Source organism: Delphinapterus leucas, chromosome 19 (assembly GCF_059928025.1).
Source record: "Delphinapterus leucas isolate spDelLeu-1000000601 "Yukka" chromosome 19, BTC_Dleu_Yukka2, whole genome shotgun sequence".
Taxonomy (NCBI): domain Eukaryota; kingdom Metazoa; phylum Chordata; class Mammalia; order Artiodactyla; family Monodontidae; genus Delphinapterus; species Delphinapterus leucas.
This window is the reverse complement of record NC_143147.1, coordinates 55,827,011-55,846,182: the sequence shown is the minus strand read 5'-3', so window position 1 is coordinate 55,846,182 and position 19,172 is coordinate 55,827,011. Positions and strand designations below refer to the sequence as shown.

General features: G+C 40.1%; 1 protein-coding gene across 6 annotated transcripts; it reads left to right on the top strand.

The window, feature by feature from the left end:
- Positions 1-199: 199 nt before the first annotated feature.
- On the top strand, positions 200-18,875 carry CCDC47 (coiled-coil domain containing 47). 6 transcript variants are annotated; one of them, XM_089901415.1, is made up of 14 exons: positions 202-337; positions 848-992; positions 4,619-4,887; positions 5,357-5,464; positions 6,760-6,934; positions 8,361-8,482; positions 8,866-8,931; positions 11,085-11,186; positions 11,387-11,497; positions 12,204-12,289; positions 13,938-13,996; positions 14,510-14,619; positions 14,841-15,008; positions 17,180-18,875. In XM_089901415.1, the coding sequence occupies exons 3-14, from the start codon at positions 4,624-4,626 to the stop codon at positions 17,258-17,260; spliced, it is 1,452 nt and encodes a 483-aa protein (XP_089757541.1). In that variant the 5' UTR covers positions 202-337; positions 848-992; positions 4,619-4,623; the 3' UTR covers positions 17,261-18,875. The 6 variants fall into 6 exon arrangements, with proteins under 6 accessions (XP_022444843.1, XP_089757541.1, XP_022444841.1 ...); XM_022589135.3 differs by lacking the exons at positions 848-992; positions 17,180-18,875 and adding an exon at positions 15,454-16,811 and having other exon boundaries at positions 200-388; XM_022589133.2 differs by lacking the exon at positions 848-992.
- The last annotated feature ends 297 nt before the right edge of the window (positions 18,876-19,172 follow it).

The window sequence follows — 19,172 nt, the reverse complement described above, 5'->3', positions numbered from 1 at the left end:
ATGACAACTTGACTGAACCCTAGTGGAGAGCACAGGGATAGGCGCGGGCAGTTCCGGCCCAGGGGCCGGGCTTATGCAACTCTCCCAGCTTCCACACCTCGCCTCAGCTGGGCGGGGGAGGAGGAGGTCTCGCTCGGCCCCCCTGAGCTGTGTCCCGCCCCCGCGCCGTGCGCAGGCGCGGACGGGCCGCACGCATTCTACGTAACGGCTGGCGGAGGCTACGTGAAGAGTGGTGCGGCGTGACTGAGCTACCTAGTCAGGCTGTGTCCTAGAGGCGTTGAGGGCAGTGAAACCGCAGTGACCCGGCAGGCGGTGGCCGGCCCGAGAGGCAGGCAGGGTAAGGCGGCAGCCGCAGGAGCGCTGGGCCGGGTTCTAGCACTCGGTACAGGTAGGGAGCGGGCCGTGACGCGCTAGTCGGTGGGGTCGGGCTGGGCCGAGCAGTGACGCTGATTTGCGTGGCCTAACCAGGTCCCTTTTCCCACCCCATCCCGTAAGTCCAGCCTATGGTGACATGCCTCGGTCCCCGCGCCTTCTCGCCTTTCCCGACTTTCTTAAAAACAAACCAGACTTTGTCCACCCCAAGGCCCATTTTTTGTTGGGAGTTCTGATCGGGGTTGGGGTGACTTTTAACGGTTTTTGGGAACTTCCAGAACTGTGAGCAAATGCCAACCCACAGGGCAAAGTTAGAGCAAGCCCACAGCGTGCCAGCAGGAAGAACGGAGCGTAGAATTGATTCTCCTTGCTGGGGAAAGACTAGACCCCGCAGGCTTAACAGAAGCAGCAACCTCTGTGGTCCGTCTTCTCTGAAGGTTTCTAACATGACATGTTTTTATCCAACATGTGTAAGGAGACGGGAATGTCTCCATGATCTCCAGAAGCCTCAGGGTCTGGCCATTGTCAGAAAGGCCTACTCTAAAATGCCAACAAGGAATGATTCCTGCACTTAGTCCTCTTCCGTTTTTAAGTCCAGACCCAATCGCAGAGACTGCCAGGTGAGCTAGCAGAAGAAATCAGACCAGACTTGTTAGTGCTGGGGTGCCCTGCTCCAGGAGTCTCAGGACTGCCTCTCAGGCAGGGAGTTGTGCGTTTGAGAAATGAGTTGACAGGTGCACCAGACAGACTTCTGAGAAGGAAGGCCAAGGCACGGATGGCTTGGATAATTTTAACCTAAATATCCTTAAAGGAGCTCTGTTACAGGGCTGAGTTAACTTAGAAGTGCTTCTGTGGTGTGAACGTTCTAAGTGGAAATTCACTTTGAAATGACCAGACCTTTTGTCAGGGAGTTAAATCAAGTTGACTGTGCCAGTGTTAACCTTTATTTGCTTCTATTTGAAAAAGTTTAAAACTGAGATCTGAAAGAGAAACACTAAAAATGAAGTATTTTTACACCTTAAAGGGCGTTCATAAGGCACAGTGGAAGGAAGTAATGGGAACTGCTATTTATTGAGTACCTTCTATGTGCCAAGCACGTATCTCTTGTAATATCCACTACAGCCCTGTGAGGCAAATAGTGAATGACTATCCCTTTTTTGTATGTGGGGAACAGGGGTTTAAGTAATTAGCCCAAGGTCACATGGCTGGCGAATGGTAGAGCTGATGTTTTGAACCAAACCTAACTCCACCAACATACGTGCTCCTTTTCATATGTCTTCCACTTTTGACTGTGAAGCTAAGGGTGTTTGGAGACACATCGCAAGCCTCTTTGAGGTTGTTGTCAAGAGGGCAGCTATGTTTCCCCATAAAATGTCCCCTGGTGCTAACCTCAAAGATCAAATATTGGAAAGGATATAATATTGGCCTATCCTTGGTGGCATTTCTCAAATCATTGGTGCCTTTCAAAATTTAAGAACTTTGTCCAATTTTAAGAACATTTTTTGAGCAGCCGTGAGTTGCAAGGTATTGGGCAATAGCCTTTGATATTGAGCCAATTTCCTTTATGAATTTATGGTGTTGTAAATATGAGATATAGAATATTCGCTATGCCAGAGCACCTTGAGAGATCAGTATTGGTTGGCCAGAAAGTTCTTTCAGTTAGTGAATGTGTTGTTCAATAAAGTTCTTCATGAAAGTGAAAAATGTGTCTCTTTTGAACTTAAAGCCGAACGAACTTTTTGGCCACCCCAATACATACTCCCTTTTGCCACCCATTCACTCTGTTAGTACTCAGCTCCCTGCATCCTGGCTTTCATACTTACCACTTCCTTGCAGTTGCCAATAATGACTTCCTTATTAACATTGGGAAATTTTTGGTCCATATCTTACTTGAACTTTCTGCAGCAATTGAAACCGAGCTCTGTTTCCTTCTTAGAAATATGCTTCTCCTTTGACTTCTGTGCTACCACTGTGACCAAAGTCTCTTTTTCTTTAACCATTCCTTAGTTTCCCATTCCAGTTCTCCCTATTATGCACAACTCTTAGCTGTTATGATTTGTTTCAAGACTTTTTGGTGCTTTTTTTTTTTTTTAAACCTAACTCTTAATACTCCCTGGGGATCTCTTCCATTCTCACACCATCTCTATTTCCAGCTTAGGCACGTATCCTGAACTCCAGGCTTATACTTCAAATGCTTCCTTTCCTCCCTTTGTAAAATAGGTTATAATACCTTTTAGGATATTGTGAAAATTAAGAGATAAATGTTAATCATCTAACATACTGCTTGAAAACACTTAAAACTTTTCAACAAGTATTAAATTTAATTTATTGCCTTCCCCCAATTTTTTCGCTCCTTTATTGTTTTTTATTTCAAGGATGACTTTGTCCAGCTGTTAAGCCAAAACTTGGAATCACCCCAGATCTTCCTTCCCCACATTCCTTATATTCAGTCACTTTATGCTGACAAATATAATTCTTAATACCTGTCAAATCTGTTTTCCTGTTCATTCCCAATACCACTGCCAGTTCAGTTGTGTTTTATCTCTTATCTAATGATCTCAGCCACTTCCTATTTTTCCCACCTCAGGTGCCCTTTTCTAATTCACCCTCTGTATGAGCTGTCAGGGTTAAATTGCAAATCTGATTGTGTCACTCTCTTACTTAAATCCTTTAGTTGATTCTAATCATCCAAACTTCTTAGTGTGGTATTTAAATAAGGGTGATCAAATAAATAAATAAATAAGGATCATCATGATCTGGCCTGTGCTGGCCTTTTTAGCCTCATTTCCCCCATTTGGGTCTACAAACCCAATGTTCTATCATACCAAACTCCTAAAATGCGCTGTTTCAGCCCTCTATGCTATAGCTGTTCCTCAGTCTGCAGTGCCTCTTCTTGAGTGCAGGAACTATCCTTTTATTTTATTTTTTAAAGAACATTTTATTATAAGAACGTAATAGAAAAATTAGAAAAGTATTCAATATAAAGAAAAATAAAGGCAAAATGTCCATAATCCTATCGTACATAATAACTACTATTTATATGTAGATGTATGTATGACCTTCTAAACCTTTTTGTTTGTGTATTTGCTTCTAAAACAACTTGGGTTCTAACTTCATTCATAACAATTTTTAATAAACAAAATAAGTTTGTTTTTTGTATGTATGTGTGGTTTAACCGGTTTCAGATTTTCCCTGTCATACTGTAACTCACGTCCTTGAAGCTAGGTTCTCTTGGCATAGCATCTGACATGGTGATATGCTTAGTGAGGGAACATTTTATTTGATATGGTAGGATCATTTTATGAAAAGCAGTGAAAGCCAGAGGAGTTTTATATTATTCTTTGGGTAATTGGTTAGCCTTCATTGGTGATTGAATCCTTATGTAACAGAAGTCATGTTTTAGAAGGATAACGGTAGTTTTTAGTGAGAAGTAGGGAGTAGGGAGAGAGTTGAGCAGGGGAGACCATTTAGGATAATACTGTGGTTCTTTAGTAGGTGGTGTTAGCAAAAATTGCTGCTTTAAATAAGTAACAAAATCACTGCTACTGGCTTACGTTGGAGATGCTGCCTGAGAAGTGGATGATAGCAGGGATTCTGGAGGCAAAACTGGCATCAGAACATAGCTCTCTGTCACTTGGTGGTTGTATTACTTAGCATTTCTGTGCCTCATTTTCCTTATCTATGAAATGGGGATGTTAATAAAACCACTTTCTTCAGAGGGTTGTCATGAGGATTAAATTAGTTGCGTTTTGTAAAGTCTTTAGGACAGTGCCTCGCACTTTGTGTCTTAAACATGTGCTTTGATGATGATGATGTGCACACATAAGGTTGATCTAAGAATGAATAGCTTTTCCCTTCATGTAGTATTTTTATTACAACCAACAGACAGTTGCATCTCATTCTTCTTTCATTATCCCTCTCCCAGTTTCTATATAAAGCTTTTTATAGGCGTTCAGAAACTGCGTACTGAATACACAGTGTAAATGGAAACCAACCTAAAGAAATTAAATGACTAGTACAAGATTTTACAGATAACTAGTGAGAGAGTCCAGACTAGAACCCAGGCCTCTTGAACCTCAACTTATTATTCTTTATATAATGCTATCTGAAATGAACAGTATTAAATAAGAGAAAAGTGGGAGAGTCTTAGATTTAATTTTTAACTGTTTACAAAATGTGATCAGTATGTGTAGAATGGCAGTCCACTTAGGGTTTTTGTTCTTGTCTTGTTTGACTCATTTTTAAGGGGCAATGAAAGCCTTCCATGCTTTCTGTGTTGTTCTTTTGATATTTGGGAGTGTCTCTGAAGCCAAGTTTGATGATTTCGAGGATGAGGAAGACATCGTAGAGTATGATGATAATGACTTTGCTGAATTTGAGGATATCACAGAAGACTCTGTTACTGAATCTCCTCAACGAGTGATAACCACTGAAGATGATGAAGACGAGACTACTGTGGAGTTGGAAGGGCAGGATGAAAACCAAGAAGGAGATTTTGAAGATGCAGATACCCAGGTAAAGGTTCTTTATTGATTTCTTGGGGAAGTGGAAGGATGGGACAATGTGTAACTAGCACTTTTCCCAGACATTAAAAGTAATGCCCAGGTCTAAGGAGACCTTTACCCTCTGGTATGCTCATTTTTATTCAGTAGGTGGAGCTCTTCTAAATGTCTGTGGTATGTTCTCACCTTTTACATTCAACAAAAAATGAATTGTATTTTTCTCCTCTATGGAAAGCCTGGATGGAGGATGATGGAGTGGGGGTGGATATGTATTGGTATGTGGGTGGGTGGGAATTGTATCATTTAGAACTCAGGGTTCAAATGCATGGGGGGGTCATCATTTGTTTAAAATATGTAAGATCTCTGTGTTCTGTGCTTGCTGCTTTCATGTTCTTTTTTCCTTGCAAATGTTGTCTATAAAAATGAGATAAAATTGCTGGTGATGTTAGTGGGGGAAAACAGATTGTGCCTCATTTTCGTAGGAGGGAGATACCGAGAGTGAACCATATGATGATGAAGAATTTGAAGGTTATGAAGACAAACCAGATACTTCTTCTAGCAGAAATAAAGACCCAATAACAATTGTCGATGTAGGTATACAGGTTTTGAATCCCAAACTAACCAACAAAATATCTTGCTGTCATTAATCTCAGAAATATAATTAGTGACACGTAGCTGGTGTTGTTGTAATGTGGGAGCCATGAAAGAGTTTGACATCAGTTCTTCTGATGCAGTGGACACACGGAAAAACAACCTGTATCTTTTGTTGGATTCTTTTTATATAAATTTATTTATTTTATTTTTGGCTGCGTTGGGTCTTTGTTGCTGCGCACAGGCTTTCTCTAGTTGCGGTGAGCGGGGGCTACTCTTCATTGCAGTGCACAGACTTCTCATTGTGGTGGCTTCCCTTGTTATGGAGCACAGGCTCTAGGCGCACAGGCTTCAGTAGTTGCGGCACACGGGCTCAGTAGTTGTGGCTCGCGCGCTCTAGAGCGCAGGCTCAGTAGTTGTGGCACACGGGCTTAGTTGCTCCTTGGCATGTGGGATCTTCCCGAACCAGGGCTTGAACCCATATCCCCTGCATTGGCAGGCGGATTCTTTTTTTTTGGCAGGCGGATTCTTAACCACTGTGCCACCAGGGAAGTACCACAACCCATATGTTTTTATTTTAGCCTTCCTAGTTTTATTTACCAAGGAATGAGGAGGATAGACGTTGGGTTTATTTGGGAGGTGGGACTCAGAATCAAGGTGAATACAGAGGGCTTTCCAGCGTTTCATCCCATTTGATTATCCTCATATTTCCTTAAAGAATCTTTTACAAAGATGACCTGGAAGGACTTCCCTAGTGGCGCAGTGGTTAAGAATCCGCCTGCCAACACAGGGGACACGGGTTCAATCCGTGGTCCAGGAGGATCCCACATGCTGCGGAGCAACTTTGCCCGTGCGCCACAACTACTGAGCCTGCGTTCTAGAGCCCACGAGCCACTACTGAGCCCAAGTGCCACAACTACTGAAGCCCGCATGCCTAGAGCCCACGCTGTGCAACAAGAGAAGCCAATGCAATGAGAAGCCCGCGCACTGCAACAAAGAGTAGCCCCTGCTCACTGCAACTAGAGAAAGCCCGCGTGCAGCAATGAAGACCCAACGCAGCCAAATAAATAAATAAATAATAAAACCTTCATTAAAAAAAAAAAGTAACACTGAAAAAAAAAAAAGATGACCTGGAAAACCAAAATGGGCATATTTTTCAAAGTATAACCATATTCAGTGACAGTTATCTAACGTATCCACTTCTGTTTATGGGTTTTCTCATTCTTCATACCTTGAGTTAGACTTCGTCCTTCAGCCTCAGCCAACATTAAATGGAACGATTGTTCTTCTTTAGGTTCCTGCACACCTCCAGAACAGTTGGGAGAGTTATTATCTAGAGATTTTAATGGTGACTGGTCTGCTTGCCTACATCATGAATTATATCATCGGGAAGAATAAAAACAGTCGCCTTGCTCAGGCCTGGTTTAACACTCATAGGGAGCTTTTGGAGAGCAACTTTACCTTAGTAGGTAAGTTAGGCTAATACAAGTCTAGCCACCTGTTTGAAAACTTTCTGGTAAGAACTGCTTATTCTGCTCAGTGTAAGCATCTAACTGCTTTCATGGACTGCTGAAGAGGCTGCTTTTTTTTTCTTCTCTCAAGGATCCCTTTTTTGTTAGGTTTTGCATAATGAATCAATTGCATTCATGAAATAATTTTCTCACCTTTCATCAGTCATTTGCTGTACAGCTTCAGATAGAATGAGACAATCAGTGTTATCAAAACAAGTTGATAAAAACCTGGCCAAAAGCAAAGAATTTTGACATTTTAGGTAGCTTGATAAATGCTTTCAATTCATCTTTTAGAAATTAGAAGTCCTTCAAAATTCCTTCAGGTTTTAGGCACTTTAGTGTCAGATCCACTGTAGAGATGTACAAGATGTACACTGATACCTTAGAGGAAGTCCTGTAATGGTGTAGTGTAGGGGGTAAAGTAGACTCACTCACCTTCACTTCAGTTTGGCTTTAAACACTTTGTTTCCCTTTGATAGCAAGCAAGTATCCATCTCTTCTGCCCTTTAGCAGGACTGTGTACTAACTATGTTGTGCTAGGTACTTTGCATACATTGTTTCTTATTTAATCTTTAGAACAATACTGTCAGTTGGATATAGTTTCTGTTTTCCTAAGGAGGGAACTGAAGTCCGGAGAAGTGTTAAAATTTGTCTAAGCTGTTCAGCTGCAACCATGATATTAGAACCTAGTCTACCTGCTTCCAAAGTCCATGCTGTCCACTGTACCATATACTATTTCAGTACTTTTTGACCTGGAAATTAGGAAAAAAATAAGCAGCCTTTAATGCCTTCTACTTCCCTTGGCGTGTTTTCATTTGGCGTGTCAGTCTGCTTTACCTTGTAAAGTTGGACACATTTTTTTATACATTAATGAATTAAATGAAGAGAGGAAATTATTGGAATTTGAGCTTTTTGTAGCTCTTAATACCACTGTTATCATTTTGCTGCAGGAAAAACAAACTTGGATAAAGTTAAATGAAAGGAAACACAGTGAGGGAGTGTTGAATAGTTAGTATTAATGGTATTTTTAATTCACTACATAGGTTTTTTTTTTTTTTTTAACTTTTGGCAGAGACATTTAGACTGACTTTGCTCCATTTTGTACCTACTCTTGAGATACTTATATTCCAAGCTGAATGTCGTTAACTAACAAGGACACACAAGTAATGCTAGAGTCCATAATTTTTTAATGGCAACAATAAAGCATTTTAAAAGTAAAAGGAATAATGCCCATCTGTTGTAATCTATGTCTAAAGGAGAGTTCTATAAGATAGATAAGTATTGTTAACCTAAAGGTACCGTCATTTTGGGGTCAGAGTAGAAGAGTGTGTGGTGATTAGGCCCCAACATTTCCAGTGAATCATGTTAATGGTTTTACCCCTAGGGGATGATGGAACTAACAAAGAAGCCACCAGCACAGGAAAGCTGAACCAGGAGAATGAGCACATTTACAACCTATGGTGTTCTGGTCGAGTGTGCTGTGAGGGGATGCTGATCCAGCTGAGGGTAAGTAGGGAATTTCTGGTACAGTGTATATCTTCCTTTCATTTTTTCCAGTGTGATCCCAAGTCCTGTAAGATCAGTGTCTCATTTTTTTCATGTTTGACTTAAAATGAGATCTAAAAATCATCTTTTGGGAATTCCCTGGTGGTCCAGTGGTTAAGACTCTGCGCTTCCACTGCAGGAGGCCCAGGTTCGATCCCTGGTCAGGGAACTAAGATCCTGCAAGCCACGCGGTACGGCCAAATAAGTAAATAAAAATCATCTTTTTTACTGACTGGCAAATGTAGAGTATATTTGATGAAGCATTTGCGTCCCCCTCCAATGTCTTCTCCTTGTAGCAAACAGACGTTGCAATTGTTCTCTTGGGCTTTTTTTTTGTTTTTTAGTTCCTCAAGAGACAGGACTTATTGAATGTCCTGGCCCGGATGATGAGGCCAGTGAGTGATCAAGTGGTATGTATTCTTCCTGCTGGTTTTCTCTGTACAGATTGAATTCTTAACTTCTTAGAGCTTGTTCTGTTTCTTGCCAGGATTATATTTGGACTTTCTAACAACTTGTGTCCCTTGCCCAAAAAATGGAACCTTTTCTATCTAGACAGATCATCTTCCACTCAGTGTGAAACTGGGGGTGGAGGTGCAGGTGGGTGTGAGGAGACATATGTGCTTTTTGTGGGGATAGAGGTAATACTCTGTCACCAGGTAGATCAACAGAATCAACCTGGATGATGGAGGGAAAAACAGTTGTCACAGACCGTTTGCCCTCACATCTGACTCTGCTTTTGGTATCTGCTTTTATCTTTGGCAGTAGGCTGGGTTTTTTTTTTTTCAAATATTTTTTGCCTCAAGTAATACATCTTGGGCTGAATGAGTTCATAACACAATATGGAGACCTTATTGTTTGGTATACTTTCTTTCCTTTGTTAAATTAACATGTTAATCTGAAAATTGTGTCCTTCATTAGAAATGCCACATTCCCCCTCCCTTCATTCTTCCAATAAATAATTGTGCTGACTCCCACTGCTGCAAGAAACAAAAATACATGAGACAGTCTTTTATATAAGCTAGTAGAACAAGAAATGTATGCATATATATCAAAATACAAAGTAGTATTTGGTTAATAAGTGCTATATTGGTAATATAATTAGGTACTTTTTATTGGAGTGAAACTCAATTGTTATTTTAAAGGTCTTACTGTTAGTTGGAAACCTGTTGCTTTTATTTATTTTAATTTTTCTAATGTGGCCGCTGATGATTTAACCCACGAATTTTTAGAGCCTCCTCAGTTAAAACTCAAAGGAGGAAGTTTTGCTGCATCTTCAGCCATCTTTTTGTAGAAATTATTTTTTAGAGTGTTGTGTTAATCATTTTCAGTTCTTTCCTGAGGTAGATTTAATCTTCTCTTTTCCTCTGAGCCAGCCAGCCTTTTACCTTTTTTGCTGTTTTGGGGTTTTTTTTCCCTGCAATGAAAAGCAGCCTCAACAAACATATGGGTTTTTTATATTTTTAAGCCTTTTTATGTGGGTTCTGCTTAAAAGAGCAGAAAACCTTTTCTTTAGCAGCTGACATCTTGCCAGATCTTTGCTATATTTCCCTTCATTAACATTTCCCTTCTTCCACATATATACTGGTAAATTTTGACCCAAACTTTTAAAGATATAGTTAATAAGACAAATAGGGCCATGTTTTATCATACCAGACTCTTTAGGCTATAACTTTATCTCTCTGGCCCAATGTCACGTATTAAAAACTGTTTAACCTGCCTCTGGGGTGTTTCCAACACCAACAGCCAATTCTCTGATTCTCCAGATACCAGTTGGGTGTCCAACAATTCAATTCAATTCTGATACTATCTACTTGGAGTTAATGCCAGATCCCACAAGTTAAAGGTCTCATTCATTCCCACAAGATTGCCCACACTTCAGATGCCAGTTGCAGGCCCCAGGCTACCGTACTTCTGACTGCCCAGCTATAAATCTAGAGTTCCCACAGCCCTCCCCTCAGATTCAATAATTTTCTAGAATAGCTCAGAGAACTCAGGAAAACACTTTACTTACATTTACCAGTTTATTGTAAAGGCTACAATTCAGGAACAGCCAAATGGAAGAGAGACATGGGGGTGGGGCGGTGCACAGAGCTTCCATGCCTCTAGAGCTTGGGCCCCTCTTCATAGGGTCATTTAGGCTGTTGGCAGAATTCAGTTCCCTGTGGTTGCAAGTTCCTATTTTCCTGCTAGTTGTCACTGGGAACCGCTCTTAGCTCCTAGAGGCCATTCTCAGGTCCTTGCCACGTGGTTCGCCTCCACCCCATAGCCCTTTCACACTTTCACCCTTTCTTCAAGTAGGGTCCAGTCCCTTTTGAGGACTCACTTGATTAGGTCAGTCCACCCAGGATAGTGTCCCTTTTGATTAACTCAGAGTCACCTGATTAGGGACCATCTGCCATGTAACACAGCATAATCATGGTAATGATTATACCATCACATTCATAAGTCTTGCTCACATTCGAGGGGAGGATGTATACACCAGCAGGCAGGCATATTGGGGGCTGTCTTAGAAATCTGCCTATCACAGAACCTAACAGGTGAGTTTTGTTGTTTTTTTTTAAAGCAAATAAAAGTAACCATGAATGATGAAGACATGGATACCTATGTGTTTGCTGTTGGTACTCGGAAAGCCTTGGTACGACTACAGAAAGAGATGCAGGATCTGGTATGTCAGGTTCTTTTTCAAATAATATGTCGAAACTGTGCCTCTTTATTACATAAATGTTTGACTTCAGAGCATAAAGTAATTATATCACTTGAACAGTTGTATCACTTTGAAATAGGTCAGTACATATTCTCTTGAGAAAAAAAATCCTTGTGCATAACAAAATATCATGTCTTACTTTCAACTGCGTCTTCCTGTAGAGTGAGTTTTGTAGTGACAAACCTAAGTCTGGAGCGAAGTATGGACTGCCTGACTCCTTGGCCATCCTGTCAGAGATGGGAGAAGTCACAGAGGGAATGATGGATACAAAGGTAAATACAATAGAAGACATACATTTGTAGACCATTTACGGGGCAGTCTCCCTGAAAGTTACACTATACAAATTCTTCATTTTATCTTCCTTTCCCACACAACCATTAAAATACTTTCTTTAAACAATAGATTCACTTGTCAAAAAGACAGTTTTATTAGTCAAGAAATTCTCTCTAAATCAAGAACAAATTGTCCCTAGGATTGCCAATGGCTTTCAGGTTTTTTGAAAAAGGACTACTACTTTAATCCTTAGCACCATGTCATTTAGTATGTTTGTTAAAGTTTCAGTTTGTGTAGAAGACGGGTATATAAAGAGCTATTTTTTTCCTATTGGTTGTGTATGGTAACAGCACATTTTAGTATCATAAAAATATAGGGTAGCTCAAAGACAGTTCTAAATGTAAGTTCTGGGTGATGTGGTTGTGAAGAATTCCTAAAATTATTTTAAATTTTATGTTCATGCTTTCACTCGTATTTTGAACACTATTTTGAGATATATTTTCAGCTGCTCAATTTTGATCATTGGTGTGACTAAAGAAGGGCAGTAGTTTCATCATAGGGAGAGTCCTTATTTAAATTTAATTTTTTTTAAGCTTTAGCCTTCATGACGTGCAAAAGTAAGGAGAATTAAAGAGTGAATATCTATGAAAAAAGAGAAGTGCATCAAACCTACTTTAAAAAAATAATTTTCTTTTCTTATTTCAGATGGTTCACTTTCTTACACACTATGCTGACAAGATTGAATCCGTTCATTTTTCGGACCAGTTCTCTGGTCCAAAAATTATGCAAGAGTACGTATGAAATAAAAATATTGAAATCAGTTTTCTTCACTAGCTTTCTGTGTTGAAACACCTGCAAGGTGCTTCTGCAATTTCCCTTCCCAAATGAGTGAGGGAAGTTGGTGACAGCATCCAAGTTTTCCTTTGCTTTGACTGCATGCATCGTGAAGGTAATTGAAAACCTATGGGGGACAATCAAATAAGCCTCCCCAGTTTGCATGTGTCACCGCATGTATGCATCACCCGTACTCAGTGAGGTAAATGAGAATCTAACAGAATGGCTAATACTAAGAAAATACATTTGGTAGTCTCTGTCCTTTGTAGTCTAGGGTGGTTGTTTTTTGGGGATTTTTTTCCTTTTTAATTTATGATGTGAATCTGTGACGTTTGATTTGTGTTTGATTGCAGGTGTATGCATTTTGTAATTCATGGCCTTTTCCGGCTTTCTACTTTGAATGGTTGAGTGATGATATTCTTTCTAGTGTATTATCAGACACCCTTAATGCCCGTAAAGTTTCTGGCTTTATAGTAATATTGTTCGAATGTAAATATTCAGGGTTTGAATTTGCTGTTTGATTTCACATCCTGTTGCAGGAGAGCATATTTAAGTTTACCCTTGGTGTAGAATTGGTTCTGACCTAAATTTTTGCCTAAGGACTGTGGAGTTGAATACAGTTAAAAGCCAATTTAAATTTTAATTTTGTGTCAAAATCACTAAGGTAATCAAAATTACTTATGCCTCTAGATGGTGTTGCATCATCCTTGCCTTGCTGAACTCAGTAATAACACTTGGGACAAAGTATCACATTGCGGCATTCATGGAGCATTTTGTGTGTGGGGGGAGGTGTGGAGGGTTGAAAGTCAAAGATTGCAAGAGGATTCTTTGAGGAGTCAGAACAAAATTATATATGCTATAGTAGATTATTTCTCAACTTATTATGAGCCTGACTCAAAAATAAGATCCTTCATCATAGGAAGATAGATTAAGAGTTAGAAATAAAACATAAAAATCCATCAAAATATGCCTTCCCTTGTGGCGCAGTGGTTGAGAATCTGCCAGCTAATGCAGGGGACACGGGTTCGAGCCCTGGTCTGGGAGGATCCCACATGCCGTGGAGCAACTAGGCCCGTGAGCCACAACTACTGAGCCTGCGCGTCTGGAGCCCGTGCTCCGCAACAAGAGAGACCGCGATAGGCGATAGTGAGAGGCCCGCGCACCGCGATGAAGAGTGGCCCCCACTTGCCACAACTAGAGAAAGCCCTCGCACAGAAACGAAGACCCAACACAGCAAAAATTAATTAATTAATTAATACACTCCTACCCCCAATATTTAAAATATGGGCCTCATACTTAAATACAGGCTCATTTCTGGCTCCCCAGGTGAGATGGAATTATCCTGCCTGGAGGGGACATCGCTGGAGGTGTTGAAGGATAGGATAAAGATACTTGGGAATGCATCCATCAGATAGACGAGTGGACCAGATGACCTGTAAAGCTCCTTCGGGCTCTGAGATTGTATTTAACTTGGGGATGCCAAGCCAAATACTGTGCTGATTATTTGCACAGTTATCTGTTCATCTAAGTGAATTGGGTGACTTATGTGCATGGAAAGTATCTTTCTCTTGCGTTCCTTCTAAATAGCTCTTTCTTTTATGACAGGGAAGGTCAGCCTTTAAAGCTACCTGACACTAAGAGGACACTGTTGTTTACATTTAATGGTGAGTGTTCTGTGTCCTGTCTGAGTTCTTTGTTTTCTGTGAGATGATCTTAAGGAGAGTATTGTTTCTTTCTAAACAATAGCTATAAAAAACTACATTAAAACTAACCCCAGGGACTTCCCTGGCGGTCCAGTGGTTAAGACTTTGCTTTCCAATTCAGGGGGTGCTGGTTCGATCCCTGTTCAGGGAGCTAAGATCCCACATGCCTTGCGGCCAAAAAACCCAAAACATAATAACAGATTCAATATTGTGACTAATTCAACAAAGACTTAAAAAAAATGGTCCACATCAAAAAGAAAATCTTTAAAAAAAAAAACCTCATGCCAGCTTATTGGTTTTTTGGTTTCTTCAGTAAGAGATCCTTTTATATATTTTAATTTTTATTTTCTGCTGTATTTTAGCTGCCTAAGAAATTTGGAGAAAGGAGCCTATTAATACAAAAAGAAAAAAAAATTAATACAAGAAGTGTGAATGCTGCCATTAACTCAATAGGAAAATGGTTTTGTTTTCCAGTGCCTGGCTCAGGTAACACTTACCCAAAGGATATGGAGGCTTTACTACCCCTGATGAACATGGTGATTTATTCTATTGATAAAGCCAAAAAGTTTCGACTCAACAGAGAAGTAAGACCTGCAGCCTTAAGTTGGAGCCTTTTATTGTGTTTTTCCCCCCAAGGGGCGGCGGGGAGGGGGCCCAGCTTTTGATTATTTCAGTGATTTTATCTTTGCTAGTTGACTTAAAAGTGCTACATGGGAGTGGTTTTATGAAAGAATATTAAATGAGATTTTGTATCTGTTTGGATTGAAATGGAATTCTTATGAATTGCTTTGTTTCCTGGGGAAAGGGCAAACAAAAAGCAGACAAGAACCGAGCTCGAGTGGAGGAGAACTTCTTGAAGCTGACGCATGTGCAAAGACAGGAAGCTGCCCAGTCTCGGCGTGAGGAGAAGAAAAGAGCAGAGAAGGAGCGAATCATGAATGAGGAAGATCCTGAGAAACAGCGCAGGCTGGAGGTAAGACAAACTTTTCTTATGACTGGGGTAAAACTCAGATTTATAAGGATGCCTATTTGTGCCATATTGGCTGTTAAGGTAATTCTGTGTAGGAATGTACACAGGCTAAAAGCTTAGCATTTTCTCAGCACTTGGGACAGTTGATAGCGCTGTAAAAAAAAGAATAATCCTTCCTGTTCAAACCATGTTAGATTGAGCCTCAATCCTGGAGAATGATATGAATTATCCTGTTCCCCCAGCGTAGGCCCTTTTTGAAAGTTCCACTATCACCTTTCAAGCCAAACACATACTAAGGTAGAAAGAAATTTGGAATTTTAATAGAAGCCAGGACATGTGCCCTATGGTCCACATAAACTTGTTTTATAAAAATTTTATTTTGATTATAGAATTAGAGAATTCTAATATTTTTTCTTTGTATTTTGTTTTCTATTTTGTACATAACTAGAATCTCAAACTCAAGAGCTTTTTATGGCTGTAGTCTGTTATGTTTCAAACATCAGCATGTTCTCATGTTTTGTGAAGTAAGATGCTGCAGTCCAGCTCTAAAATTTTAAACCTTGTAAATGCTGATCAAAAAAGAAGAGAACAAAGTTCTGGGAAATGTGAATTTTAATGTGAATAACCTCAAGGATTGAAGAAAATTCTTGTAAGTGGAGGAGGCAGGCTGCCAAGAAAAAGTGAGCCCCTGGACTTCCCTGGTGGCGCAGTGGTTAAGAATCCGCCTGCCAGTGCAGGGGACACAGGTTCGAGCCCTGGTCCGGGAAGATCCCACATGCCCCGGAGCAACCAAGCCTGTGCGCCACAACTACTAGAAGCCTGTGCGCCGAGAGCCCGTGCTCTGCAACAAGAGAAGCCGCCGCGATGAGAAGCCCGCGCACCTCAACAAAGAGTAGCCCCCAGTCCCCACAACTAGAGAAAGTCCGCGTGCAGCAACGAAGACCCAACACAGCCAAAAATAAATAAATTAATTTTTAAAAAAGAAAAAAAAAAGTGAGCCCCTGTGTGGCACTTTAGTTGCCCGTAGAGTCATTAGTGCTGTTGAGTGAAGTGCCCAGAGTACCACAGCCCTCCTCTCATCCTTTCTCATCAATCTTTGGTTTGGTTTGGTTTGGCTTAGTTGATGGGTATTTTTCCCCTGAAAATAGAGCTCTGTGTTCATGCAGTCTTCTTTATAAATATAAATGGCTTTTTAACAGATATACAGGAAGAATCTACATGGACTCATTAATAGATAATGCCTTTCATTTTTCTATGGAAAAAAAAGTTCTCCAGTTATTTCTAGAGTTTGAAACTATAGTAGGTTTAAGTAAAAGAGGGGCCCAGAACTTAAGTCAGATTGTAAGTTGCTTGTGGGTGTAAACCATGTATTTTTTTTTAGAACCACCACTTTATAGTATCTAGGCCTAGGTACCTTGTAAAAAGATCCAGTGAATTAAATGGGAAAGGAGCCAAACAAAACACAAAAAACCCTATAGTGAATTTCTGGCTTGAATGGCTCATTTATACCAATGATCTGGACCTTCCTGCCACTACTGGTAGAGCCTTGTTTTGTTTTGTTACATATTTAATTTGAAAAGTATAGAGAAACATATACACAGACATTAAAATTAACCTTAATTCTACCATGTAAGAACAATGTAACATAATCCTTCAGTTCCCATCCCTAAAACCAACCACTGTTAATACTATATAGTTTATTTAGTCCCTCAACTGTGTATATTCAGTGTACTTATTTCATTTCTTAATGTAGATCATCTTATAAACTTTTTATATTAAAAATATAGCAATCTTTCAAGAAAGTGTCTTTCCATATTCTTTTTTTTTTTTTTTTTTTTTTTTTTTGCGGTACGCGGGCCTCTCACTGTTGTGGCCTCTCCCGTTGCGTCGCACAGGCTCCGGACGCGCACGTGCAGGCTCAGTGGCCACGGCTCACGGGCCCAGCCGCTGTGCGGCATGTGGGATCTTCCCGGACCGGAGCATGAACCCATGTCCCCTGCATCGGCAGGCGGACTCTCAACCACTGCGCCACCAGGGAAGCCCCAGCAATCTTATAACTACCTTCTGGAATGTTATTTGTGGTGCTAGCCTAAATAGTATAGGCAGTATTCTAGTTTTGACTTTTTTTTAAACAAGTACTGAAATCTTAGTTTGCATTCCCTCTTTCTCTCTAGGAAGCTGCCTTGAGGCGTGAGCAAAAGAAATTGGAGAAGAAGCAAATGAAAATGAAACAAATCAAAGTGAAAGCCATGTAAAGTCATCCAAGAGATCTGAGTCCTTATGCCACCTGTAAGCTCTGAATTCACAGGAAACAAAAAATACCAGTTCATTTCTTATCTTAAAGTTTCCCAGTGACTGAGAAATCCTTATTTCATCATGTGTTCTGTTTTTGGTTTGGAGTTTTACAAAGGTCATAGATACATTGGAAGGACTCTGTTACAGTAATTTTCTTCCAGATAATCAAATTATTTTGATTATTTTATAAAAGGAATAATATGAAATCTGTGTAGTTTCAAAACATCTTAAAAATTATAACATGAATCAGTACTTTTAGTGCTTGATATTTGAAGAAATATCATGAAATTTATAGATATATAATTAGATTGTTGCTTTTTGTTTAAACTAGGCAGTTGAAATGGCTGTGAAGACTGACTCTAAACCAAGACTCCACAGATAACTATTGGAATTGCACAATAAAACATTGCTTGGTGTTCTCTTCTGTGTCTACGTTAAACTTGTAAAAAAATAAAATCTAGAACACTATATGTGGTGTTGAGATTTCAGGGGCTCAACAGCCTAGTTCAGTATATGTTTATAGGTGGGCGGTGCTGATGACAGTATGATAGGATATGTGTAGGCTTTAGGATACTTACATGTATGTGGAAAATTCTAGGGATAGATAGTACAGGAGCACGGTTTCCTCCTTACCTGATACCATGAGCTAATGACAATGTGAATGCTGTATTTTAAGTGGTTGTATGTTTTCTTGAGTAACAAATGCATGAAAAATTAACTGCTTCACCTAGATGAGATCAGTGGTCTATGTGAAGTCACAAAAGTTTTCCTTCTTGGTCGCTGCAACGTATGGGATGTTCACGGAGAAGCTCTGTTCTCTGTGTTATGGCCATATCCCTTTGCTTCTCCTTCTGCTTGTATCTCTTCCACAGTTGAGGCTGGGTATATTCTTTCAAAGAAATAGCCATGAATATGCATAAACATACTTTTAAAAATGAACTTTCCTAGACTATTGAGAGTTCCTTCTGCCTCTTGAGGAAGGAACTCTTGGGGGAGAGGCCCATCTACCTGCACAAGCATTTAGCTTGTTCAGATCTCTGCATTTTATAAATGCTTCCTACTAAGAAAGCATTTTTTAAGTCACTGCTTGTACCAGGTAATTTTTGCTGGGGATGGGAAAGGGTTGGGTTTTTTGTGGGAGGGGGTGGGTGGGTATTGTTTGTTGATGCTTTATGTGCAGGTGTGTTCTGAGGCAATAACAAGTTGCTGTGAAAACAGCATGTGCTGCTGCCTTTGTAACTGCATGGAAACTTTTCACATGGGTTTTTCTCTAGGTTAATGCAGAAATGTATAAACTGGGAGATGCAAATGTAATATTTTTTTTAACAGTTCATGAAATTAAGTTATTAAAATAACAAAATTTAATTACCTTAATGCTATATAATTCTAGAATTAGCCTTGTTTTACAAACCTTTAACCTGCATTTTAGAAATCAAAGTTGGTATGCTTAGCTATCTTTTGATTAATAAAAGCTTTCTTAAAGTCCCACACATTTGGACCATGGCAGCTAATTTTGTAATTTAAGCATTCGTATGAACTACCTATGGACATATATTAAACTAATTGACAAAAGTCTCAGAGTGCCGCCTTTACTTTTCTGGGGTTGCCCTACAAGAGTATAAGCCCATAGTTGTTACCAGTTTTTGGCTGTGCTGCACGGCTTGCGGGATCTTGGTTCCCCAACGAGGGATCAAACTCGAGCCCTCGGCAGTGAAAGCGTGGAGTCCTAACCACTGGACCACCAGGGAATTCCCACTAGTTAATTAATGTTTTATATTTTTAGAGCCCCATTATGTCATTGATGGGCTTCTCCCCAAAGTCCCCCACTAGAGTTAAGACACCATTGTCTCTCCTATGACTGAGAGGACAAAG

What these genes read in the sequence shown, in the direction of transcription:
- CCDC47 (XM_022589133.2), top strand. Translation starts at nt 4,624, where the DNA reads ATGAAAGCCTTCCATGCTTTCTGTGTTGTTCTTTTGATATTTGGGAGT. An exon ending in AGAAAGAGATGCAGGATCTG is followed by an intron (nt 11,187 to 11,386) that starts GTATGTCAGGTT and finishes GTCTTCCTGTAG; the next exon opens with AGTGAGTTTTGTAGTGACAA. An exon ending in AGGGAATGATGGATACAAAG is followed by an intron (nt 11,498 to 12,203) that starts GTAAATACAATA and finishes TTCTTATTTCAG; the next exon opens with ATGGTTCACTTTCTTACACA.